Raw genomic sequence first — 26,919 nt, forward strand, 5'->3', positions numbered from 1 at the left:
TCTGGGTTCAGATCCCAACTCTGACACTTATTAGCAGAGTGACCTTGAACAAGTCACATGGTTGCTTTGAGTCTTGATTTTTCTGTGAAATCGGAAAAGATATTTTGAGGAGAAAATGTAATAATGTATATAAAGCTCACACACATTCATACACTCATTTAAAAAATACTTAACTGAGCACCTGCTGTGTATTGGACTATGTGCCAGGTAAAAGGGACATAGCAATAGTTCTCATAGAGCCTTCTGGTTGAGGTAGAAGCATCAAAAATCAAAAGTTTAAAAATAAGGTTATCCTATATAATGAAAGGCTAATATGCAAATTGACCAAATGGCAGAACGATGGTTGCTCTGACCTGCACTGACCACCAGGGGGCGGATGCTTAATTCAAGAGTTGCTCCCTGGTAATCAGTGTGCTCCCACAGGGGGAGCACCGCCCAGCCAGAAGCCAGGTCACAGCTGGCGAGCTCAGCAGCGGTAGCAGGAGCCTCTCCCACCTCTGGGGCAGCACTAAGGATGTCCGACTGCCAGCTTAGGCCCATGGGGAGTAGGCCTAAGCCAGCAGTCGCTCATCCCCCAAGGGCTTCTGGACTGCAAGAGGGTGCAGGCAGGGCTGAGGGACCTCCTTCCCCCCACCCCACAGGTGCACGAATCTCCTGTATGGGGCCTCTAGTTTCAGATAATGATAAATGCTGTCAAAACTTTAGCAGGATAATGAGGTGTAGAGTGAGTGGAAGGGTGGGCATTGGGATTACTCTAGATCAGTGTTTCCCAAACTATTGACATGTGTACCCCTTCTATAATTTTCGTAATGCTGAGTACCCCTCATATTCATGAGAACATAGAATTAGGCGCAGCTAAGCACAGTGCAGTGCATATCCCCACCAAACTCTTCCCGTACCCCTGGGGGTACGCAAAACACTTTGGGAAACACTGCTTTAGATGAAATGATGAGAGAAGTCCTTTGTGGGAACTGAATGTCACAAAGGAACCAGCTTTGGAAATGCCTAGGGAAAAGGAATTCTGGGTAGTGGCAACAGCAAGTGCAAAGACACTGAGGCAGGAGTAAGTTTGGCAGGTTCAAGGAGCAGAGAAATGAGCTGGACAGAGAAGTAAATGGTGGCCACTGAAGGATGCTGGCTTTGAGTAAAGGCCATGGGAAGCTAGTGGGTTTGGGTTTGGTTTTTGGGGTTTTTTTTACATATTTTTATTGATTTTAGAGAGGGAGAGAGAGATAGAAACATCAATGATGACAAAATATATATATATATATTGATTGGCTACTTCCTGCATGCCCCCAACTGTGGATCAAGTCCGCAACCTGACATGTGTCCTGACCAGGAATTGAACCCTGACCTCCTGGTTCACAGGTCAACACTCAATCACTGAGCCACGCTGGCTGTGCACTAGGAAGAGTATACAGCTGATGCCGTAATTGGAGGTGGAGGTGGAGAGTGCACAGGTGCAACAGGGACCGAGTGTTCTGAGCCCATAAATATGTTAAAAAATAAAAAGATAAATACCAGTAAGCCAGTATCTTACTCTGAAAAATTCAAACTGGATGTAATCAGCTATGCAAAAGAGCATGGAAGTAGAGCTGCAGAGAGACAATTTGGACCTCCTCCCACTGAGTGTATGACCAGACAGTGGAAAACAGGAAGAATAACTCCTTAAGATGCCAAAAAAGAAGAAGGCCTTAAGAGAAAAACCAGCAAAATGTTTACAATATTGATTTCTGAATTTTGGGTTGGAAAAGTGGGGGGGCATCTTATACATGGAAAAACACAGTAGACCTCAGGAGCAATGGGATCTGATCCCCAAATACGTTCATGTGAATCTGTGTGCACTGTCAAGAAGGCTCCACCTGTGCTAATGGTAAGATGGCGACCAGCATCCTCAAGGTGGAGTCTACCAACTCTGCCTCCCTAGAGTTTAGAAGGTTCCTCTTTCCCAATAGTTCTAGCTAAAATCCCAAAGCCAATTTTCATTGGCCCATTGACCACATGACCATCCTGAACCAGTCACTATGATCCCGACCAGGCCTATGAAGGAAGATTATCCTGGGTATGTTCTTTATGAGAATGATTAACCGCTAGTTCACAGACATGGAAATTCATTCCCAGAGAAATTACGAAGCTTCACAATATCATACTGCCTCTTTTTCAAGGTGTCTGATAAAGACCCTGCAGTGGGCGTGCCCAAGACACCCTCTGTCTGGATGAGTAGCGAGAAGGGCCTATAAGCTATCATACCGTTACGGTTTATGACGATGAAAACATCTTAAGGCCAACGAAGGGAAAGGGGCATGGAGTGAGGTCCGGGAGAAAGGCCCAACCTTCCAGCGGCCTCTCCCAGTGGAGCACCCGCACACCCGTTCACTCTCCCAGCACTGATGTGGGACAACACGCGGGAAGTGTTGCCAGCCAGGGGAGTTCACCTGAGCTTTGATGTCCAGGGTCTTATTGAGATCAATGACATAGGCATGTGTGCCTTTGGGGTTGACCCCAGCTACTCAGATGCCAGCCCCCCAGAACAAAAACAGGTGTTCCCCATAAATCACATTGTTAGCGTCAACTATCAGGGCGACTGAGACTGCGTGGCCTCAGGTCTCAGAGCTCATCTGCCAGCAGCCAGCCACGGGCCAGTCCTGAAAACAGGTCTCTCCTAGGGACGTGCAGGGTTTGATCGATCACCCCAGGCCTGCTGCGTCAAGTCTTTCCTGCACAGACAGGACCCCAAGTGAAATCATTTAAAGGGATCAGTTCAAATGGAGACCGCCAGGTTCTATGAAGGCCTGAGGGGACCTCTTTCTTGTCATGCAGCTGGGCCACGGGAGGTCAACATGCTCTCGAAGCAGGGAAGCCAGAACAGGCATCATGCATAGCCAGAGGATTATGGAATCTGAGCTCCTGTCCCCATACTGCCTCTTAGAGGTGTCCTTGAACAAGTCACATAGTAACAGTAGTAATAGTCATGGCAATATAAAACACACACACAGCCGAAACCGGTTTGGCTCAGTGGATAGAGCATTGGCTTGTGGACTGAAGGGTCCCGGGTTCAATTCTGGTCAAGGGCATGTACCTTGGTTGCGGACACATCCCCATTGGGGGATTTGCAGGAGGCAGCTGATCAATGTTTCTCTCTCATTGACGTTTCTGACTCTCTGTCCCTCTCTCTTCCTCTCTGTAAAAAATCAATAAAATATAGTAAACACACACACACACACATATACTCCAACCGAAATAGTTCACCATTACTGTATATGACATACTCTGTCATTTTGTCATCTATTCTAGGGATTAGCAAAATATCCTATATAATAAAAGCCTAATATGCTATTAATAAGTGCCTGACCATTCATTTGACTGTTCAACCAGTCGCTATAATATGCACTGACCGCCAGGGGGCAGACACTCCAACCTGTAGGTTAGCTTGCTGCTGGGGTCCAGCAGATCGCGATTGGGCGAGATGGGCCAAACATGCCCTGGAGCCCTCCCACAGTCCCTCCCCAGCCCTAATCATGCACTGGAGAGGTCCCTCAGCCTGGCCTGCGTTTTCTTGCAAACTAGGATCCCTTGGGGAATGTCTGCAGGCCACGCCGAGGGACCCCACAGATTTGGGCACCAGGCCTCCAGTTTTTCCTAAAGGGTTAATAAACATTTCAGGCTTTAAGCTAGGCTCTGTAGTGACTACTAACTCTGCCATTGTAGCTCAAACGTGAACAACTGGGCATGGCTGTGTCCTAATAAAACTCCAGTTATAAATATAGGCCGTGGGCCATAGTTTACTTACCCCTGGTTCTCTTGTATTTCTTCCACTATTTTTTCCTGTTTAATACTGGTTGTTAAAGTAAACTTTCACTAAGAGGATTATTACCTGCACTTTGAAAGACTCATTTAATCTTCATAGTAATCCTATGATGTAAATTACCTCATTTCACAGAGGAGAAACTGAGGCACACTGTTTGTACAAGGTCATCTAGCTGGTAAGAAATGGAACCACCTGGATTATAAGCTGTCTGGCTCAGAGCCCACCTTTCTTTTTTTTTTTTTTTTAATCCTCACCTGAGGATATATTTTTTCTATTCAGTATTTTTAGAGAGAGTGGAGAGGAGGAAGGAGTTAGAGAGAAATATCGATGTGAGAGAGGTGCATTGATTGCTTGCCTCTCACACACTCCAACCAGGGCTGAGGATGGAGCCTGCAACCAAGAGACGTGCCCTTGACTAGGAATCAAACTCACAACCCTGCAGTCTATAGAACTACGCTCTAACCACTGAGCACCAGCCAGCGTCAGGGCCCACCTTTTTAACATATACTCCAAAGCACTCAATAAATACTGGCTAATGTTACCATTGTTATTATTGTTGTTTTTGTTACTGTTATTCAGTCAGCTGTGAAAGAATCCAAAAAGACCATAGTCATAAAAGCCGATTCCAAGATGAATTTAGGGTGTGCCTCAAAGGGTTGTGATGCTGAAGAGTATGTGGATCTCATTTCTTTGACTTAAACATCCTTTAAACCCATCTATTAGAAAACTTAGAAAATTCAGGAAATTTTTCAATGGATGAATAGAGTTGTGGGTTATTAAAACAACTTGTTTTTAATGAAAATGGTTACCTCCTGATCTGTGGGGATTGGGAAGTAGACCTGTAGAGATGCAGCTTCAGTTGGGGAGCTTTGGAAGTTGGGGATGGTGGAGACCCTTGATAGAAACAACTGCTCTCATCTTAACCCTGATGAACTTTTGCGTTCGGGTTTTGAATCCACGTGCCATTTTCCTCATTTGAGTGTGACATCAGATTAATTTTGATTTTTAGAAAGACTTTCTTGCCCAGCAAGAGTGCCTCACTGGTTGAGCATCGACCTATGAACCAGGAGGTCATGGTTTGATTCCCAGTCAGGGCACATGCCCTGGTTACTGCCTCCATCCCCAGTAAGGGGCGTGCTGGAGGCAGCCGATGAATGATTCTCTCCCATCATTGATGGTTCTCTCTCCCTCTCCCTTCCTCTCTGAAATCAATAAAAATATATTTTTTACACTCTTACCCTCTCCCCTCCATCCAGGAATGGCAATCATACATCACAAAATCGTTGACTGGTCCTCAAGGCAGATCTGAAAGCAGTCCATATGGTGGAAGTCCCCACCAACTCTTCTAATTAAGAGAACTTTGCCAAGAATGCGTGATAATTAGGTTACCGAGCGGCATCCATGTCCTCAGCATTTGCCTGGGGCCCAGGGAGGGGGTGTCCAGTGCTCTGAGCCTCCTAAATGAGTGGGTGCGTAGCCCACCTCACCATCATCAAAACCAAACCCTGAGAATCTATAGAGCATTAGGGGGAAAAAAAAAAAAAAAAAAAAAAAAAAAAAAAAACTGCAGTGCCCTAGTCGGTTGGTTCTTCCCTGGGAGAGAATCACCCCCCAAACTCTCAAAGATGACATTCCATCCACCCCACTGCTCCAGCCCCCAGCACAGTCCTTGGACAGACAAGGTACAAATGGAAGCCTGTTTTGGAAAAGTTCCCTTTTCTCAGTTCTCTGTTCTGGTTTAAACTGCTCATTTCTTAAAAGCAAATCTCTTTCTGCTGTTGCTTGTTTAGGAAATTAAACACTGATTTTCTGTCTTTACTCTCCGCAGAGTATAGAACGATGAAGAAAATGGTGTGCATGTGAGATGGTACCGTCTGATTACGTGTTCTCTGCTTAAGGGTTGCAGGATTTGGACAAGGAGGGGCGCTTGCAGAGCCTGCTGCGTGTTGGGCTGGTGTTTACACACGTGCTATCCCATGTCATCCTCATGGCGACAGTAGATGGTAGAGGCATCAGAGTGGACTCGAATGGGTCAGTGGCCTTTCATTAGCTGAGGACATGGCGAGGAGGCTTTTTTCACTGGGTGACATGCTAGGTCAGACAGAGGGGCCTCACCCTCAGAGCTGCTCAGGGTGACTGAGCCCAGACCAGGTGGTGTGTTTCTGGATTATATTAGGGACATATTCAGCAGGCCACTCACGATGAAACTGATGGCTTTTGTCTTACCCTTATTCCAGATGTATTGCACATTCATTAATGCCAAGTCGCCACCAACTTTTTTTTTTCTTATTTTCTCAGTCTTTGCAACCCTGGAAAAACATCTTCTGCTTGGAAGATGGTCTGGCCCAGGGTAACACTCTGCATTACTTAACTATTGGGACGGTTGTGCTTTTCTTGGGCTATTCCAGACTTTTCTGCCTCTGTACAACTTGAAAGGCGATCCCACCTCCACAGTTTAAAACAACCTAATAAGCAACATGCACCCAGATTTTAAGAAAACCTGAAATAATGAGAATGCTCAAGGAATAGCTTGGTATCCTAAGAGTTCTCCTCAGAAATATATGAGCATCTTTGAATTTTTGTTTTATTTATTTACTTGAGTAACTCGCTGCCGTTTACCCCAGCTGGCGGCCCAGCTCACTGCCGCTCATAGCTCTCCGCCTGGTAGCTTGCTGCCCGCCCTCCTCTAGCTCTCTGCTGCTTGTAGCTCGCTGCCCCACCCTCCTGCTGTTGGTTGTATACATCATGGCTGGTCATTATGCATCAAGGTGTAATGACCATTTGCATATTACCTCTTTGTTATATAGGATTTTTCAAAGAGAAAGCAAGGGAGAGGGAGAGAGAGAAACATCAATGCCAGAGTGAAGAATTGATGGGCTGCATACCCTCTACTGGGGATTGAGCCCAAAATCCGGGCATGTGTCCTGACCAGGAATTGAACTGGCAACCTTTTGATGCATAGGATGATACCCAATCAACTGAGCCACACCAGCTAGGGCTATTTTAAATTTTTTTAATATATATTTTATTTATTTTTTACAGAGAAGAAGGGAGAGGGATAGAGAGTTAGAAACACTGATGAGAGAGAACATCGATCAGCTGCCTCCTGCACACCCCCCACCAGGATGTGCCCGCAACCAAGGTACATGTCCTTGACTGGAATCAAACCTGAGACCCTTCAGTCTGAAGGCCGATGCTCTATCCACTGAGCAACACCAGCTAGAGTTATTTTAATTTTTAATTATACATAACTATTTGAATCCCTTCTCTTTTAAAAAAATTTAGAATATTCTAGATACTGCTGGTTTACTTTGATCATCACCCCTAATTCTTGTTCCTTCTTCTCTGTCTGCCAGAAGTAATTACTGTTCTGACTCCAGGTATATCCTTTCTGATATTTATAAATATGTAAGTGCCCATGGAATATATGTAAGAACATTTTATGTGTTTCTAATATATGGTAATAACTTTGTATATAACTTTTAGAAGATTGCTACTTTTTCACACAATAACATTTTTTGTATGTATCCATGTCAAGTAGGATTAATTTCTTTCAATTGAATTTGGTTTTCTATTGTTGAATATACTACTAGTACTACTATTACTAGGAGCCCAGTGCATGAATTCGTGCACTGGTGGGATTCCTCAGCCTGGCCTGCGCCCTCTCACAATCTGGGACCTTCAGGGGATGTATGCTTTGAGTGTCTGCCCTCTGGTGACCTGCGCCCATCATAATGACCAGTCAAACAGTTCGTTCAGTCATTCAGTCATTTAGGCTTTTATATAGAGAGATATTTCATATCTCTAATCTCCTTTGGCTAGACAAACAATTCTTTGGCTATTTCTAAACAATTCTGTAATGAACATCTTTTTACATGTTCCTTACTCACGTGTATAGGGTTTTTTCTAGGATAGATAACGAGAAGTGGAATTACTGAGAATGTTTTCTTTTGTTTTTAATTTATATGTTTAATCCAAAAAGTATATGCATACCCGGAACCGCTTTGGCTCAGTGGATAGAGTGTTGGTCTGTGGACTGAAAGGTCCCAGGTTCGATTCCCATCAAGGCCATGACCTTGGTTGCGGGCACATTCCCCGTAGAAGGTGTGCAGGAGGCAGCTGGTCGATGTTTCTCTCTCATCGACATTTTTAGCTCTCTATCCATCTCCCTTCCTCTCTGTGGAAAATCAATAAAATAAAATAAAAATAATAAATTTTTAAAAAATTTATGCATATAGTTTAAAACTCGGATAGTCCTCCAAAGAGAAGTATGATGAAAAACAGCAGTCCCCAGTGCCACCACCCCATTCCCCTTCTCTCTGCCTGCCTAGAGGTGACAACTTTCAACTCTTGCTAATTCTTTTGGTATTTACTTCCAAATTTCTAAGGAACCTACTTATGTTACTACTTCTTGGTTCTTCTTTTGTCTATTTAAGGCATGATCTCTGGCTTCCCAAACTAGAAGACAAGAATTCAATTCTTTTTTCTCATCCTTGCCTCCATTACACACATGCACACTTTCTCTTCACCTCCTCCCAATATCAATAAATAATCACTTTATCACCATAGAGTATTTGCCTTTTATAACTACACAAATCTGTTTCACAGATAAGCCATTTTGTACACAATAATTACTCTTCCTGTTTTATGTGCTGGCCTGCGAGTTGACATTTTTCTAAGTCAATCCTTTCAGCGGATGCCTGTGGATGGCAGCGTCTTCTTGCTTCCTGTCAGTGCTTCGAGGGCTGGCCATCGGTGGTTAGGTGTTCAGACAGCCTGGCCTACAAAGAATGTGCAAGTGTGCAGAGGTGGATTGGCTTGGGTATGAGTAATGTGTGAAAACACCCCAAAAGCCTTTTCCCAGGTCACACAATGATTCCCTCCTTGGCCCTGAGGAGTTTGTTTTCCTCATTTTCTCTCCATTTTTCACTGAGGACTCTACCCCGCCACATCCAGCCAGGACTCAGAGTGCTAAGCTTTGGCGGTCGGGGCCCTGATGAGGTGTTTCCCCTAATGGCTGAGTGCCTGGGCTTCATTCTTCACAGTGGTGTGTGTGAAGCTGAGATCACCAGCTACACGTTCTTTCCCTTTTTTTTTTTTTAAGGGTCAAGAAGGGTTGATGTCGTTTTTATTTTTATAACAGAAGTAATACAGCCTTTCAGTGGGAAGAAAAAAAATTCAAACAGAAAGAGGTATACAGAGTGACAGTACAGGTCCCCTTTCACCCCATCGCCGGCCCCTCCAAGACCCCCACAAAAGCAGTGCTGCTCTAGAGCCGGATTTCCTGGGTTCCGATCCTAGCACTTCCTAGCCATGTGACCTCGAGGCAGTTACCTAACCTTTGTGGGACTCAGTTTTCTCATCCATAAAATGGGAAAACAATAGTGCTCACCTCAAAGAGCTTTGTCTGAGTTAAGTGTTAATATTTATAAAGTGGCACAGAGAAAACATGTATTAATAATAGGTATTAACCAGGAATATGCCTAAGTGTGTATATCCCTTTAGGTCAGTGGTTCTTAACCTTGGCTGTACATTAAAATCACGTGGGGGAGCTTTAAACATTCTCAATGCCCAGTCCTCACCCTCAGCAATTCTGATGTTACAGTGTGGGGTGCTGAGCCTCGGGGTTTTTAAATGCTCCTCACATCATTGCAGTGTACAGCCAGGTTTGAGAAATCTTATGCTGCGTATTTTCCAAATGTATCAGTTTAGATCCGTGAGGTTATGCTACAGTAACAAACATCCCCCAAATCTCAACAACCTCTCATTTATGGTACATGTCCATTGTGATCTGTTGCAGCCCCAACACATATCATCTTTATTCTAGAACCCAGACTATTAGGGTAGCTTTTATGTGAAGCACAGCAAACAATGCACTGACTCTTAAAGCTTCTGACCAGAAGTGAAACATGACTGCTGCTCAGCTATCATTGGCCAAAGCAAGTCACATGATCACACCTGAATTCAATAGGAATGGTCTACATCGGGGCCAGCAGACTGGGAATAGCCAGATGGTAAATATGTTAGGATCTACGGGACATAGACCAACTGCTGTTGCAATGACTCTCCACTGCCTTCAAAGCACAAAAGTAGTCATAGACAAACGCTGTCGAAAACTGCAGAAATCAGCCTGGCTGGTATGGCTCAGTTGGTTGGGCATCATCCCAGATTGCCTGATCTGATTCCCAGTCAGGGCACATCCCCAGGTTGCAGGCTCAATCCCCAGGGAAGATGTGCGGGAGGTGGCAATTAATGTCACACTCTTGCATCGATGTTTCTCTCTCTCTCCCTCTCCTTAAAAAAAAAAAAAAAATTAATGTTTCAATGCAGAAATCATTCTTAGCTCATGAGCCATACAAAAGCAGGCAGCAGGTGATATGTAGTTTGCCAACACCTGGTAGACATCACCTCCTCTAGGGAGATTCTTAAGGAAGGGATCCCAAATCTGAGTGAAGAGTCTACACGCCATGGGTACAGACAAGAAACGGAGACTGAGAATGGGCTGTTGTGTTGTCCAGTGTGCTCCCCACAGATACTGTGATATAACTAGGTTTTGTCCCTTAATAGTATATTTCTTCATGACAGCTTCATGTCAGCAGCAGAAGCATGACTTTATTTTTTTTAATGATTGCCTCGTTTTCCCTGGTACAGATGCACCATAGCGGGTTTTGTTTGAATGTTTGTTTTTTAAATGAATCTCCATGGTTAGGGACTAGTGGCATTTAAAAATACCAGGAGGACTAAGGCAGCCTCCACAGAGAGATTGTCGTAAAGAGAGAGCCAGCATCCCAGCTCTCCAGCGGCTTATCATGGTTTATACTGCCTTCCCGAGATCGCCCGGCCTGCCTAAAGACACATTTCCCAGGGCCCCTTTCTATTAGAGCCACTCTGGTCCTTGCATCACTGAACACGGCTGCAATTCCAGGGGTGTTTGGGGGAGACTGGATACGAAGAAGGTAAATACAAGAGATGAGAAGCTAGAAGGGAAGTCTCAGAAGCCGAGACACCGGAGACACGACTTAGGCTGGGCCCTGCGGTTGAGGAAAGGCCTTTTGGAGGCGGGACAGAGGGGGCTGGAGGCCGTAATGACGAGGCTCACTCACCCGTGGCCCACCCCTTCCTTCTGGCAGGACACCACGACGTCCGTGCGCATCGGCCTGATGATGGAGGAGATGATCTTCAACCTTGCGGACACGCACCTGTTCTTCAATGACCTGGAGGTTTGGAATCGCTGGTTTTGTTTCCTATTCGCCGTATGTAGCCCCCTGCATCTGGTTCAGCGGAAGAGATGCTGCCCAACTTCCCGCGCCCCCTCTTTATGCTTTGGAGGCTAGAAACTTGTGCTAGCACACACCCCCCCCCAAAAAAAAAAAAAGGCACAAAACTATGGCCAGCGACAGTTTATTGAAAACACACTTGACGGGATTATCTCCCCAGCGACCAGAGCAGTTAATGGGCCTTTCTGCTCTGGCGGCAATGTCCCCTGGCAGCTTTGCTAATCCAGTAAAGGCTGCAGAGTTTCTTCCTCCCGAAACTTGCTGTTTAATAACTTAATTAAGGCAAATTAGTACAGATCCTCCTGGGTCAGTAATAATTAGCAGTGGGCCAGGATGGAAGGTTTCAAAAACAATTTACATCCCCCTGAAAACATGGTTGACAAAGAGAGCAGGCGAGCAGAGGGACTGTGCTTATTTAAAGTATCTGCTTCTGTGCCCTAAGCGCCCTTCAAAGGAAATAGGACACAGGAGGAGAAGAGCTTCAGAAATCAGTTTAATTTGTTTGCTTATATCTAGCCTGTGTCAAAACGATGTACACATCATTTCAAATGGAAAACGTGTTTTCCATGGAACTACTACAGCAAAGGAATAGAAAGCTAGGGCAAGGCATTGTAACCCAAAAATCCGGCTCAGGCCAACTGTTGATGTTAAGTTCGGAGTTAATCCCCGAGCTTCCTGGTAGCCAAAGCAAAAAGGGAAATATGCATTGCTTACCTCCCCCAAAGAAAGAGCAAGCAGCTTTCTCCAAGGTGAAAAGGGCTGTTTTGGCTGATAGGAGGAGTAATGTAGGGATCTTCTGGCTTTATAAATTATATCCTCATTGTTGGTTTACCAGATTGAGAAATAAAGGCAACCTAAAATAAAACTGTTTGCGAAAGAATCCCAATTTTACTGAAAATTGTAGGAATTTCACCTCCCCCCCTCCCCCCCCCCCCCGAAATCTGGGAAATCTCTGGAGACTAGACTACGAGGCAGAAATGTAAAGGCTCTGCGTTCCAAATCCATCCTGACCAGCCAGATCATTGCTGTTGTCCACCATCAGGAAGGGACTCGGGGTTTCCTTCCAGCCGGCAGCCCTCGAGTTCCAGGGTGCGGGAAAGCACCCGGCTACGTTCTGTCCAGCCTGGGCCTCAGCCCTCCTGTCTACGAAAAGGCATTGCTCTCAGCCCTCCGTGGGCTTCAAAGAGAGGACTGAGGTAGAAACTTGTTGATGAAGAAGGAGAATACCAGTAGCACCGAGGCCCAGGACTGTCTCCCCAGCCAAAGCAGTGTGCAGCTTCTCTTGAAATGACCTCTCATGTGTTGGGGGGTAAAAGAGAGAGGGAGGGAGGAATAGAAGAAGAGGGAGAGAAACTAAGAGTTAAACAGAACAAAACAAAATAAGCATGTCAGGTGAATTCAGCAAGGGCTGATGGAGTAGCATAATAAAGGCTTCACTGACTGCAAATAGCAAAAGAAACCCAACTCACTTTATTTAATAAAAAAAAAAGGGGGGGAGTTATTGGCCTTTGTAGTGGAAAAGTAGATTTAACTCTTCCCTATCTCCTCCTTAGGATGTCAGTTTCCTGAGAGCAGGGATCACGTCTGCCTGGTTTACCTAAACTTTCCAGGCAGTAAACAGCCAAATGGATCCATAAACAAGAGAATTTGTGGTAGTGAAAAGGATGTGGGAAAAGTAAAACAGTGAGATGTGATAGTGAGCGATGGGTGAGAGGGGGCAGGGTGGTGACCAGCATTCTCACGGGGCCAGGAATGCCTCCGGAGGGGGTGACACTGGAGCCAGCAGAGTGGAGATCCAGGGAGGCAGGAGCAACAAGTACCGAGGCCCTGAGCTGAGCACGCATGTGGAATAATCTGGGGTCAGCGAGGCCACAGGAGAGCCATGAATGGGGGAGTGCAGGATTGGTGGGAGAGATGAGGCTGGAGCCCTAGGCGTGGGCCCGACATGGTCACAGACATAAGTTTATTTGCAAGTACTGTGGACCGCCACGGGGCTGGGGTGCCCATGACCTGGTTTGGGTTGTTAAAAGACCATTCTGGTTACTGCATGGAGAATGAGCAATAGGAGGGGAAAGGTGGAAGCAGGGAAGCCAGAAGGAGATATTGCAGTTGTCCAAGCAAAAGAGGAAAAATGGGTTGGGTCAAGGTGGGAAGAAGCTGTGGGCCCTGGGGTGGAGGTAAAGACCAGAGGGCTCGCTCACAGGCTGGGTGTGGGAATGAGGAGAGAGAGGAGTCAGAGGGACCCCTGGGCGTGGTCCCACCAGGGCGATGGTGCCGTTCTCCGAGATGGGCTAAGCAGGGAAGACGTGGGTGTGCAGTGGGAAGTCGGTCCTCTGTCAAGGGCACTTGGGGTTTGAGATACCAGTGGACAGGCAGATATACCAGCCTGAAGCTCCCATGCAGTAAGAACGCCAGGCACACAGTAGGCATTTGTCAGTCTTGCTTGAACCTGAGGCTCAGAGCAGGTGTTTTGCGAGATTGGTGTGTGTTTGGAGCCATTCTTCAGCTTCTTGCCCTCCTGTTCCTCCCCGGCCCCAATGCAAGGTTGCAGCTCCTGGAGAAGGACCTTAATTACCAGCTGTAGCTGCTCAGGGAAAGGCAGTTTGTTTTTATTCTCCAACTTTTTTCAAAAACGTCCCCAGTGCCAGAAGCCCCCAGGGCATCTCGGCAGGATTGAAGCCACGTTACCGATGGAGAAGTTAAGACTCGCACAAGTGAAAACATACTGCTTGCTGGTGCAGGGGGTCCTGTGGGCATTTCACGGCAGCCTCCTGTGGCTCCCGGGGAGGCCCAGGGCCTGTGGGGGGCCAGGGCAGGCCAGGCTCCTGCAGGATGGTAGGTTTAAGGAACAAAGTCCCCTCTGAGCCTGCCATCCGGCTGCAGATAGGTCGGCTCCCGGTTGCAGCAGCCATTTAGGGAGAACTCACCCTCGGCCAGCCCTACCCTAAGTGCTGTGGATTCGGAGGCAAACAAACACAGCAAGATCCCCACCCTCAAGGCATTGACCTTCCAGCTGGGGAAGCGGACCTTAAACAGCTGAATATATGATGTCGGGTGGAGGCCTCCAAAGGGAGGCCAGTGGAGGCAGGGAGGTGATGGCTACAGGGCTGTTATTTTTCTTGGCTTGTCCGCATAAGGCTACTTTGACATCTGAGCAGAGATGGGAAGGAGGTGAGAACCTGGATGAAGAGTTTGTCAGGCCATGAGATAGCAGTGCAAAGGCCCTGGGGTAGGTTACACGAACATGGTAGTGGGAGCAGAAGGCACAGGAAGGATTGTGGTGATCAGTGGGGGTTAGATGCAGATCTCGTCGTTAGGCTGTTAGGCTTTGGATGATATTCTGAGGATGACAAAAAGCGATTGGAGGGTTTTGAGCCGGGCAGCCATATGATCTGATTTACGGTTTAGAGGCTCCCTCTGGCTGCTGGGTGGAGAACAGACTGGAGGAGGCAGGGGTGGAAACAGGTGTCCATGTTAGATCAGTGGTTCCCAGACTCAGAGCACTCAGAAGGAGAGCCTGTGAGGCGTATCAAAGACAGATTAGGTGCCACGTTTAGCTGTACCTCAGGCCATTCAGGATGTGTGTTCTCAGTTTAAGAAAAACACCTTCTGCCCTGACCGGTTTGGCTCAGTGGATAGAGCATCAGCCTGTGGACTGAGGGGTCCCAGGTTCGATTCCGGTCAAGGGCATGTATTAATACCTTGGTTGCGGGCACATCCCCAGTGGAAGGTGTGCAGGAGGCAGCTGATAGATGTTTCTCTCTCATCGTTGTTTCTAACTATCTGTCTCCCTTCCTCTCTGTAAAAAAAATCAATAAAATATGTTTAAAAAAAGAAGAAGAAGAAGAAGAAGAAGAAGAAGAAAGAAAGCAAAACACCTAACCAGTTCAAATCTGCCTTTAAGTCCTGGCTCCACCATCTCCAGGCTGTGTCTTGGGCAAGTTGCTCCCTCTCCTTGAGCCTCAGTAGCCCCCTCTGTTAAATGGTGAGAAAAAAAGCCTCTACCTTCCAAGGTGGTGATGATGGTGGGAGATGGATGAAAGCAGTCAGCCCAGAGCCTGGCAGACTTTACAGCAAGGGCTACAGGTGCCACTGGTATTATGCAAGGGCAAATTGTGCAAATTGTTAGGTCTTTATTTTACTGCAAGTTAGAAAATATAACTAGCTTGCCCAACCCCTGATTTTACAATAACTCAGTATCAGTACTGCAGTAGAACAAACCATGACCCACATAAAGGGTCAAGACCAGCATAATATCTTAAATAATTTAAGAGTAAGGAATAAAGTAGAATATAGGAAATGCCACAAATGGTAGTGGTGACTATTGCTTTAAAATTTATCTCAGTAGTATAAGGTGTGTTCCAGCCATGTAAGTGTCTGTGTGATGGAAAGTGTATTTCTTACTGAAGGTCACAGTCAAAAGCATGGGGAAGCCAGTCTGCAGAGCAGTGCTGTCAGTGGGGTTCTCTGCAATGGCATCCGAGTTCCATTCTGTCCTGTCCCATGCGGTCTCCATTCTCACATGTGGTCACTGAGCACTTGAAATGTGACGAGTGCAACTGAGGGACTGACTCTTTCATTGTATTTCATTTAAACTAATCTTATTGATTTTTTTATTTTTAGAGAGAGAGAAGGGAGAGGGATAGAGAGACAGAAACATTGATGAGAGAAACATCATTGATCATCTGCCTCCTGAGCCTGCAACTCAGACGTGTGCTCTGACCATGAATCAAACCAGCAACCTCTTGGTTCATGGGTTGATGCTCAACCACTGTGCAGTGCTGGGCTTTTTAATACATTTTTATTGATTTTTTTTCCTAATTTTTAAAGATTTTTTATTGATTTCAGAGAGGAAGAGAGAGAGAGGAGAGAGAGAGAGAGAGAGAGAGAGAAAGAGAGAGAGAGAGAGAGAGAGAGAGAGAGAGAGAGAGAGAGAGAGAGACATCAATGATGAGAGAGAATCATTGGCTGACTCTTGCATGTCCCACACTGGGGATTGAGCCTGCACCCTGGGCTTGCGCCCTGACCAGGAACTGAATGGTTGAGTGTAGACCTCCTGGTTCATAGGTGTGCTCTCAACCACTGAACAATGCCACCAAGCAACTTTTTTCTAATTTTAATGTAATAGCCACATGTGGCTGGTGGCTATGGTATTGGACAGAACAGAACATTTACATCCTTATAGAAAGTTCTACCAGACAGTGTAACTCTGTAGAGTTTTAGTTTGTAAGATATGGACTGCATTTTTCATTATTATGGTGATAACAGTAGACATAGCTGAGATTTACTGAGAAGTTATTTTGTGCCAGACACCGTCTTGAGCCGTTTATATATTAACTGATTTAATCTTCACTATTATTATCTCTATTGTATTTATCTGCTCGGGCTATCATAACAAAATAACCACAGACTGGATGTATACACAACACACATTAACTTTCTTACAGTTCTGGGGGCAAAACTCCCAGATTCTGATGCCTGCAAATTTGGTTTCTGATGAGGACTCTCCTCCTGGCTTATAGAAGGTCACCTTCTCACTATGTCTCCACCTGGTCTTTTTTCCATACCTGGGCAGATGGGGGAGAGAGAGCGCCCTCTAATGTTTCTTAATGAAAGGGCACTAATCCTCTGAGATCAAGGCCCCCACCCTTATGACGTCATTGGACCGTTATTACTTCCTCAGAGGTCCCATCCTCAAATACAGCCATACTGGGGGGACTACAAAAATTCACTCCATAACACCCATTGTACAGGTGAAGAAATTGGGCACAGAGAGGTTAAGTGAGCAGCCCAAAGTCACACAGGTGGCAGTGGCAATATTCAGGCCCGTGTGACCTGGCCACATAGTCCTTGCACTTACCTACTTGCTATGCTGTGGGTTTTCCCAGGGAACATGCTTGCCATCTGGTTTGAGATAGAAGACTCCCTACGAGAAATCTAGACTTACATAGTCCTGGAGAGGGTGGAGTCACAGGAAGAGCAGGGATGGATGGAGCAGCCAGGAAGCCTGAAGGAGGACAAGCAAGGGCTGGCAGCCAGGGGAGGGGAAATCCCCGGCGTAGACGTGGAGGACGGGTGAGAGAGGGAAAACTCCTCCGGGAGTCAGCACATCTGCGCATTGTATACACGAAACAAAGGTCACACAAATAACCACCAAAACCACTTTGAACGGAGAAAGCGCGTCACTCCCAACCCTGAAGGTGAGCAAAGCAATATGCAAAAGGTCTGACGGCATTTCTAGAAAGGAGGACGTGGACTGCCAGTGGGGCTGAGTGGGGGTCCAGAGGGGAATGATAAACAGGACCACAGCTGACAGGTACTGAGAGCTCCTTTAACCTTTACAGACAGCCACAGGAGGTACATACATACTGCCGTGTGTCCCCCTCTTACAGGTGAGGAAACGGAGGCACTGACATGTGTTGAGCTCTTACCTCATCCGTGCCAGGCATCACACATGCATTTTCTCACTGAAACCTCACAACAGCCCTGCAATGGAGGTTTTGTAAACCTGTTTTAAAGGCGAGGCCCAAAGAGGTCAGGGTCTCCTAGCTAGTGAGTGGATTTGGCCCCCGGCCAAGCTGACTTCTACGCTGAGGCATTTGCTCTCCCTGGGAGGTGGTTTTCAGAGGCACTGCGGAGCAGAGAGTAAGCTCGGGTCAGCAGAGTGAGTGGAAGGAAAGAGTCCTTCATAAGAAGCAAGATTAACCTAAAGCAGTGGTCGGCAAACTCATTAGTCAACAGAGCCAAATACCAACATTACAAGGATTGACATTTCTTTTGAGAGCCTAATTTTTTTTAAATATTTTTATTGATTTTGTACAGAGAGGAAGGGAGAAAGACAGAGAGTTAGAAACACCGAAGAGAGAGAGTCATCGATCAGCTGCCTCTTGCACACCCCCTACTGGGGATATGCCCGCAACCAAGGCACATGCCCTTGACCGGAATCGAACCTGGGACCTTTCAGTCCCCAAGCAGACGCTCTATCCATTGAGCCAAACCGGTTTCGGCCGAGAGCCTAATTTTTTTAAACTTAAACTTCTTCTAACGCCACTTCTTCAAAATAGACACGCCCAGGCCGTGGTATTTTGTGGAAGAGCCACACTCAAGGGGCCAAAGAGCCGCATGTGGCTCGCGAGCCGCAGTTTGCCGACCACGGACCTAAAGGGTTCCTCAGAAGGTAGCTCTGGTCCAGTGCAGGAGAGGCCAGGCAGGCGGCAGGCTGGAGGGGAGCGCGTCCACATGCGGGGAGCTTCGGCCAGGACCTCTGCGGAGGGACTCGGAGCGGCTGGGTCTGGGCAGGCGTGATTTACCGTTCTGCAGGAGCTATCGGGGCGGGTAATATTTCACCGTGTCAGCGCCGAGCCGCTCTCCAAGGCGTCCTGCCCAACTGGCCATTAATGCAGTGCGGCCCTCGGCCTCTTTAATGCTCTTAAGATAAGTTAAACATTTAGACAACACAAGAAAGATGGCCCGGCTCCCCTCCAGGGAGCAGGCCCCTCTCTGCGAGGGGAGCAGCAGCATGAAGCAATCGCACTTAAAAACATACTTGACTCCAAGGAGGGGTGGCCAGCGAGCCCATCTGGGCCCTGACAAGAGCCATTTTTCTCAAGCAAATTTGTCAACAATTTCCTTTCTGCAGTTGAGTCTCCAGGCAGCCAAGGACAAAAAGTAATGGGATCGGGCCATAGGAGGGCAGGTTGGGGAACCCTGGCTGTCACCAGCTTAATCAGAAAAGGGTTTGTTTGATAAATATTAGTCCCTGAACTTGCTGTTCAGAAACGAGCAACAATGAGCATGCCAAGTGTCCAGACCTGTGGGATGCAGATAAAGGATGGTCCAGACAGACACAGCCAGCCTTGAATTACACTCACTAGAAAAACAGGAAAACGAAGAAGAAGTGGTCATTGCAAAAGGCTGTGGAGGTCATGGAGCCTTTGGCAAGCATGAACAGGAAATAAAAGAAGAAAAGAAAGAAGAGATCGATGATAAACAACATTCAGACTAAAAGGCTGGATCGTTACTACAGATTCAGGGGAGATCCTTACTTTAAAATTATGAGAACATCATGTACAATATTATACCAATGAATCTGAAAACCTAGATGGAGTGGACACTTTTCAGGAAGATACTAATTACCAAAACTAACTCAAGAAGGAATTTAAAAATAAGTGAAACCTGTGGTCGTGAGAAATTGAAATGGTAGTTGAGGATGTAATAAAAAAAAAAAAAAGGCACCAGCTGGTTTTAAACATGAGTCCACCAGACACTGAAGGAAAGGATAAGTCTCGTCTTGCACAAACTACAGAGCAAAGAGAAAAATGGAATCCTCTCCCACGCCTTTTAGGAGACCAGTGTCGCCCTGATCCTAAATCTCCAGGGCTTTGGGCACATGACAGATACACAGTCCCTGCGACCCCTCAGATCGCTCTGCTGGTGCCCTGTGACTCTGAACGTGATTCCACTTGGAGCCTGTCTGCGCGTCCGTTTCAGACCTCGGGTGAAGGATGCTCTGGACCCTAACTGGGGCCATGTAGTAGGGCTGCCACGTGCCTCGTAACACACCTGACGTGGATACAGTCGCCCTGTTCCATAGTTTTACATGTTTATTTAATTAATTATTTTAGAGGGCAGGGGAGAGAGAAAGAGAAACATCGATTTGTTGTTCCACCTATTGTATTTATGCATTCATTGGCTGATTCTTTACTAGGGCTAGAACCTGCAACCTTGGCGTATCAGGACGATGCTCTAACCAACTGAGCTACATTCCCAGGGCCCCGTGTTTCATACTTTTTAAAAAAGAAGAACTGGAGGCCTTGCTCTGTGGCTAGAGAGGGCTCGGAAGCCATGACACTCCTGTAGCAACAAGCACACCCACCGCCCAGACCTTGGTTCCTAACACCATTCTCCAGTAAAAAGAACAAGGGCTCCTAAAGAAATGGCTAATTCTGTGGGGCAGGGAAGACGCACCCTAAACATGGCATGGGAAAATAAACTCATCTTCATTCAGAAAAACTCCAGATAATTTGTTCAGATCCTCCACCCTTCATTGTGTAGTCGCTTTGCATCGTGACTTCCTTCCAGAGAGTAGAATGAAGAACGGTGAGGGAGAACCACTCTCCCGTGGAGAAGCTGGCAAGCGCTCCTGAGCCAGGTGATCATGGTCAACATCAACAGCGATCAGCCATGCCTGTAGCATGCACCCTGATACGATGTGATGAGAACGGCACTTCACCGCTGTGATCTCCCCTCCCGAAACTCATAACCCCAGTCCAACCGAGAGAAACACATCAAACAAATTCCAGTTGAGAGACACTCGACAAAATTTTGATGATGCTTTTAAATTGTCATCAAAACCAAGGGAACAATTCTGAGAAACCAGAGCATCTCAGAGGAACTTAAAGAGACAAGATGACAAAACGTGATGGGGTTCCCTGGCTGGGATCCTAGAAGAAGAAAAAGGACATGAGTGGAAACACAACAGATAAAGAACTGGCATTAGTTAATGATAATACAGCGATGTTTATGTATTAGTTGTGACTATAACTATCAGGTGTTAACAGGGACTATCAGCTGTGGACAATGAGGGTAACTGGGCTTGGAGATAGGGGACCTCCCTATACAATAATCATAACTTTTCTATAAATCTAAAATTATTCTATTAATAACATTAAGAGTTTATTTAAAACAACAACTGAAGATTCAAAGGTATTAAGCAAGTGGCCCGAGATGACACACCTGGAACATGCAGGACAGGGATTAGAGCCCAGAGAGGGGCATTGGAACGCCGAGGGCACCACATGTCTCGGTCACGTGGACCTTAGCGTGTCTGCCCTAGCCCTTGTCTGCCTGGCTCCCTGGGGTGCATGAGTGCAGAGCATGCATGGAGCATGAGCTGGGAGTCCGTGTCCTGCTTTGCTTCTGAACTAAGGTGACCAGACATCCCGCTTTTCGTGGGACAGTCCCCATTTATAACAATTTGTTCCACGTCCCACGGGACACCTGGTCACCTTATAAACGGCCGCACCGGCAGGACGGCCTCCATGAGCCTCTCTCAGGGGTGACGACCTCGGTTTCATTTGACCCTGATGGTACCAGGCACGGAGTTTGGGCCTATGGAATGCAGGAAGGTGATAACAGCAGTGATTTCTCCAAGCGTTCACGCGGCATTTTCTGTGGGAGAGCACTTTCCAGAGTGCTTTACCTGTGTGGTTCATGAACCTTTACGACACCCTCTGCGGTAGGTCCTGTGCCACGGCTGTTACAGCCTCCAGCCTGCTTTTCTCACGCGATAGGGTGTCCTGGAAATAATTCCATGTGCTAACGTGAAAACCCACCTCGTTCTTCTGAGCTGCTGGTAGGGCTCCCCGGACTGGATGGACCATATTTCATTTAGCTCTGGTCCCATCTCGGGGACTTCGGGTGTTTTCCAGTTTCTCACTGGGAGGATGGGCACCCGTGCACCGCTCTTGGCGGGTGTCTCTCTGAGTCAGAAAGCGCGAATTCTTTGAGGCCAGGATCGCACGGGGCCTCGCCCATTGCCCCCCTCCCCCCCCCGCCTCCTTCCTCTGTCTCTGCCAGCTGGTTCGGCTCAGACCCCCCAGGATAATCACACTTGGCCCCCGGGAAGCCATTAGCAGGGTTGAGAGGCATAAGACCCGCTTCCGCCAGAGCTCAGCACCGTCCTTATGTCCTCGCCTCGTCCCCCTCCCCCAGCGCAGGTAACTCAATCCAGGTCAGCTGGTGGAGTATGAGGTAGTGTCTCGCTGAGCGTCATGGTATTTTACCAAGTCCGAAATGTGATCGCTACTGTTGTCACACTTTAGCGCCCCCAACAATCCCCCTGCAAATGAGAAAACCAGAGCCTCCCACATACCTTTCCCCTGACATCAGGGAAAGCACAGGGAGCCCTGCCCAGGGGCCCAGAGCCTGTGACCCCCAGAGCAGCTTTTGAGCTTGAGCAAAGGACGGGAGGGCATAGGGAGGTGTTTTTCCAATTTCAGGCAAAGCAAAGGGCTGGGGGTAATTCGCTATTCATTTCATTTTCTCTGTGCTCTGTCTGTCCAGTCTGCGTTGGCTCTTCAGTAGTTTTCATTAATATGCCAGGAGCACTGGTCCTGAGACCCTTCCAACAGAGGTCTCAAACGCAGGTGCCCTCAGAGGCCAAGCGACCAGGCGATGTAAAGTGAAAGCCCCAGAGACACTGTCCCAGCCACCCATTGCCAGGTTACAGGAATGCTAGCACTGCATTGCCAGGGCTTGTAAACTCTCAGAGTAGCTGAAAACCTGAGACACAGACAGAGACACGGAGACTCCCTGAGTTTTCACCCAGGTATGGTTTCTAAAAACAAACGCTAAGTGCTCTGTGGCTAAATAAGCCGTGTCGCCCGGCCAGCTTGTCAGCTCTTCCCCAATTGACTTTACCAGCTAGGGGATAAGTCGTCAGCCTGGTTCTTTTATCCCTCAACATGCCAATAGGATTTTCTGTGATGATGGGAATACATGCACCATTCCCGATGGTAGCCACCAGCTCCGTGTGGCTACTGAGCACTTGAAATCGGACGAAGGAAGGGAAAAATAAAAGAAAGAAAAATTGAATTAAGGAACTGAATTATGAAGTTTCTTTCATTTTAATTAATTTAAATATAACTATAGATAACCACATGTGGCTAATTGCTACAATATTAACATGACGGTGAGATGTTTATAACTTCGGGGTGCCCCATAGAACTCGGCTACTTTGGGGAGGGGGTCATAGATTATACCTGAGACCACCAAACATGAGTTAGAGTCCTGTACGTGGGAAGAAAGTAAATACGAAATAATGAGCAGAAGAGGCTTTAGGGGTAGGCCAGTTATCTGCCGGCTCCATAGGGGTCTCCCGCTGTCCCCCAGTTTTTTCCAGCACTCTCCAAAGAGTCTCACAACCGGGAGTGCCACTCACTGCCCACAGGGTTCTTTGCAGTAATAAGAACTCACATTTATGTGTCACCTACTGCGTGCCAGGCATCTCCCTTTTTCTCCCGTCACCCCTGTGGAAAAGGTTCCACCAGCATCTCCACGGACCAGCCCGACCAGCTCGAGGTCACACAGCTGGGACGTGGTTGGACCCAGGACCCAAGCCCAGGCGGTAAGGCTCTGGAGCCTGAGCTCTCACGGGCTGGCCCGGCGGGCTCACAGGTTTTGCCGCATCAGCATATCCAGATGCACGCTCCGGCGGAGGTGGAGGTGACAGGATTGGTGTGTACTGGGGGCAGCTTCTGTGGGGTGCTTAGCATGGCTCTTAACTCCTGGTTGCAAAGTGACAGAAATCCAACCCCTCTCGCTTAAACCAAGAAGGTATCAGTTTCCCATGGCTGCTGTAACAAATTACCGCACACTTAGCGGCTTAAAACAACACAAGTGTATTCTCTTACGGTTCTGGAAGCCAGCAGGCCAACGGGAGGCTCGCTGGGCTGCAGGTGTCAGCTGGGGGGTTTCTCCTGCAGCTCGGAGGGGAAATCTGTCCTTTGCCTTTTCGGCTTCTTCTTGTATTTCTTGGCTTCTGGCCTCTTCCTCCATCTTCAAAGGGCACCACTCCAATCTCCTTATCCTCTCTGTCATCAGATATCCCTCCGCCTCGTATTTACAGGACTTTGTGATTACATTTGGGGCCACCTGGAGAATCCAGATAATCTCCCCACCTCACATCCTTCACTTAATCACATCTGCCAGATAGGTTTTCAGAGATTAGAACGTGGACATCTTTGGGGGACCTTTATCCAGCCGACCATGGTCCGGGTGGCTTGGTTTCAGTGATGGCTGGATCCAGGAGACCAAACAATGGGACCCGTCCCTCCAGCTCCCAGAGAGCACCTCTCTTCCAGAAGTCCCAGCCAGAGTCCCATGGCTCATTCCCCTTGGTCCAGCTTAGACCACATGCTCTCCCTGAAGCAATCACTTTGGCCAGAGGGTTGCCAGGTCGTCCCTTTGATTGGTTGGGCCTGGATTATGTGCCCACCTTCATCATTCCCCTCCCTGTGGTCTTAACCCACCTTTGATAAGGTGCTTCCCCAAGGGAACTGAGAGACCTGTGGGTGGTCGCAAGCAGCAGGTCATTGGATTCTGTTGAATGGCAAGCCCTTGGGACAGTGCCTGGCACATAGTAAGTGCTCAATAGGCCATGATCTCAGGTCATCGGACGCAGAAGGGGACTTGGGGAGGGGGTACATCCAGAAGCTAATGCCAGAAGAAGACAAGGCTCACTAAGTAGGTGAGGGTGGGAGAAAATTCCAAGCAGAGGAAACACCTGGAACAAAGCAGAGGTTTCCACCATGTGGCCTGGTGTCCCTGGGAGTGGACAGACAGGGTGGGCCTAGTGTGTGCCCATCCTCCCAATGTGATATTAATAGCAGCCCCTTGGTTTGCATGATAAATCATATCCTTATAGCCAACCCATTGTTTATGAGGAGACTAGCGGTGAAAGAGGAATGAGACTTTGCCCAAGGTCATCGGCCTTTAGTGGCAAAGCTCAGGCTAGAATTCAGGGCTCTGTCTCCCAATCCAGTGCTCATCCTCCCCCTCTCGTTTAAACCGAAAAGGTATCCGTTTCCTGTGGCCGTTGTAACAAATTCCCTTTATGAAACCAGTTCTTAAAGGCGGCATCTAACCAGTCACATTTCTCCCTCTTTCCCTCTTCTTGCCAAATGCACCATAGGATTGTGACCAGATCCACGTCGATGACGTCTCATCCGATGACAACGGCCAAGATTTAAGGTAGGAATGGGTGGAGGGAGTCAAGTAAGCCCCTTTGGATTGGTCATCGCACTGGCCTTCCACTAGGGAGTGGAGAGGCGGGGCTGGCTGGTTGTCAGAACAAGACACGCCTGCCTCCAGCCAGAACTGGGACTTGTGTTTCTCTGCGCTCAGAAACCACACCTCCACCTGCAGCCTCCTCCACATCCCCTCAAGTCCTTGAGGCTGAGACTTCCACTAATTCTCTGTGAGCCTACTTATGATCTTCTCTCTATTTCTTGTTCGCTAAAGTAATATATGCACATTATAAAAAAATTCACCTGTGGCCAGTGTGGCTCAGTTGGTTGAGCGTTGTCCCATGCACCTAGAAGTCTGGTTCTGGGTCTGGGCACATGCCAGTAGGGGGTGTGCAGGAGGCAGCCTATCTGTGGTTCTCTCTCGTTGATTTCTTTCTTTCTTTCTCTCTCTCTCTCTCTCTCCCTCCCTTACTCTCTCCCTCTCCCTCTCCCTTCCTCTCTCTCTCAAAAATAAATAAATAAGTAAAAACATTTTTTTTTTATCCAACCACTCCTGACCTTGCCTCCCAGAATCACCACCATTAAGAGTTTGGTATTGTCCTAGCCAATTTGGCTCAGTGGATAGAGTTCGGCCTGCAGACCTACAAGTCCTGGTTCAATTCCTGGGGAGGGCAATTGTCTGGGTTGTGGGCTTGATCTCTAGTAGGGAGCTTGCAGGAGACAGCTGATCAATGATTCTCTCTCATCATTGATGTTTCTATCTTGCTCTCTGAAATAAATTTTTTTAATTTTTTTAAAGAGTTTGGTATATATTCTTCTAAAGTTTTATTGCATTCTTTAGTATACACACACACACACACACACACACACACACACACACACATATATATATATATATATATATATATATATATATATATATATATATATATATATATATATATTATATCCTATATAATAAAAGCCCAGCAACCGAATGGCAGAATGGCCAGAACGACCGATCGACCAGTCACTATGACGCACATTGACTACCAGGGGGCAGAAGCTCAACACAGGAGCTGCCCCCTGGTGGTCAATGCGCTCCCACAGGGAGTACAGCTCAACTAGAAGCCAGGCTCACAGCTGACAAAGAAGCAGACTATCCATCATACCTTTCACAGGAAAGAGGAAGTGTCTATGCAGACGAGTGGTTAGAGCAGTCATGTCTCCACAGGTCTCTCTAAATTTGAGTCATTCCGTAAAGAGCAGAGAAGAGGCTAAAATCACTGTAGGGGCCCCACACACACACCTGAGACAGACCACTTTCTGGCATTGTGCCTCTCTTGCTTCCGGTTTTGTGCTCCCTCACACGGTGCATAAGTGTTTATGTGGGTCTGTGTGCATGTGTGAGTACTCTGGTCTGTAAATGGATAAGAAAGTAAAGCTGATTAAAGAGTTTTACACCCAGGCATGGAGCCTGGCCTGTGTTCAGGCTGAGCCCAGGCTTCGTGGGCGATGGCCACGTGTCACAACGCGTCACGTTCTGGTTCCCACATCACACTTTTCAAATTCCTTTATACATACATATATATATATATATATATATATATATATATATATATATATATATATATATATATTTTTTTTTTTTTTTTTTTATTGATTTCAGAGAGGAAGGGAGGAAGAGAGAAACATCAATGATGAGAGAGAATCATTGATCGGCTGCCTCCTGCGCAGCCCACACTGGGGATCGAGCCTGCAACCGGGAATCCAGCTGTGACTTCTCGGTTCAGAGGTCGATCGATGCTCAACCACTGAGCCATGCTAGCCGGGCTCGTTTCTTTTTATCTCCGCGTAGCAGTGGTGCTAACCAGGAGGTACTTAAGATACAATTTCCAGGTGTTGTTTCATTGTCCTCACATTGCATCTTTTCAAAAGACGAATTGTCTCACTCCTGAACTTGTAGAAAATCCAGAAAGAGCAAATAGTGCAAAGAGAAAATCATCAGCCGCACCCGCACCCACACCCTGAAACAGGCGGCCCTGTCCCAGTGACTGTTTCCTTCCCGCCTTCTTCTCTCTAAAGGGATGCTCACGTGTGTCCTTGA

At 47.2% G+C, this 26,919-nt stretch overlaps 1 protein-coding gene across 1 annotated transcript in view; it reads left to right on the plus strand.

Moving 5' to 3' along the window:
• EYA2 (EYA transcriptional coactivator and phosphatase 2) overlaps positions 1-26,919 on the plus strand; it is a 201,420-nt gene that overhangs the window by 159,798 nt on the left and 14,703 nt on the right. The window contains exons 10-11 of the mRNA XM_036419140.2: positions 10,939-11,028; positions 24,779-24,837. Of these exons, the coding sequence (XP_036275033.1) occupies positions 10,939-11,028; positions 24,779-24,837 (149 nt within the window). The remainder of the gene's footprint in view (positions 1-10,938; positions 11,029-24,778; positions 24,838-26,919) is intronic.

The sequence above is a fragment of the Pipistrellus kuhlii genome, unplaced genomic scaffold, assembly GCF_014108245.1.
Source record: "Pipistrellus kuhlii isolate mPipKuh1 unplaced genomic scaffold, mPipKuh1.p scaffold_m20_p_6, whole genome shotgun sequence".
Classification (NCBI taxonomy): domain Eukaryota; kingdom Metazoa; phylum Chordata; class Mammalia; order Chiroptera; family Vespertilionidae; genus Pipistrellus; species Pipistrellus kuhlii.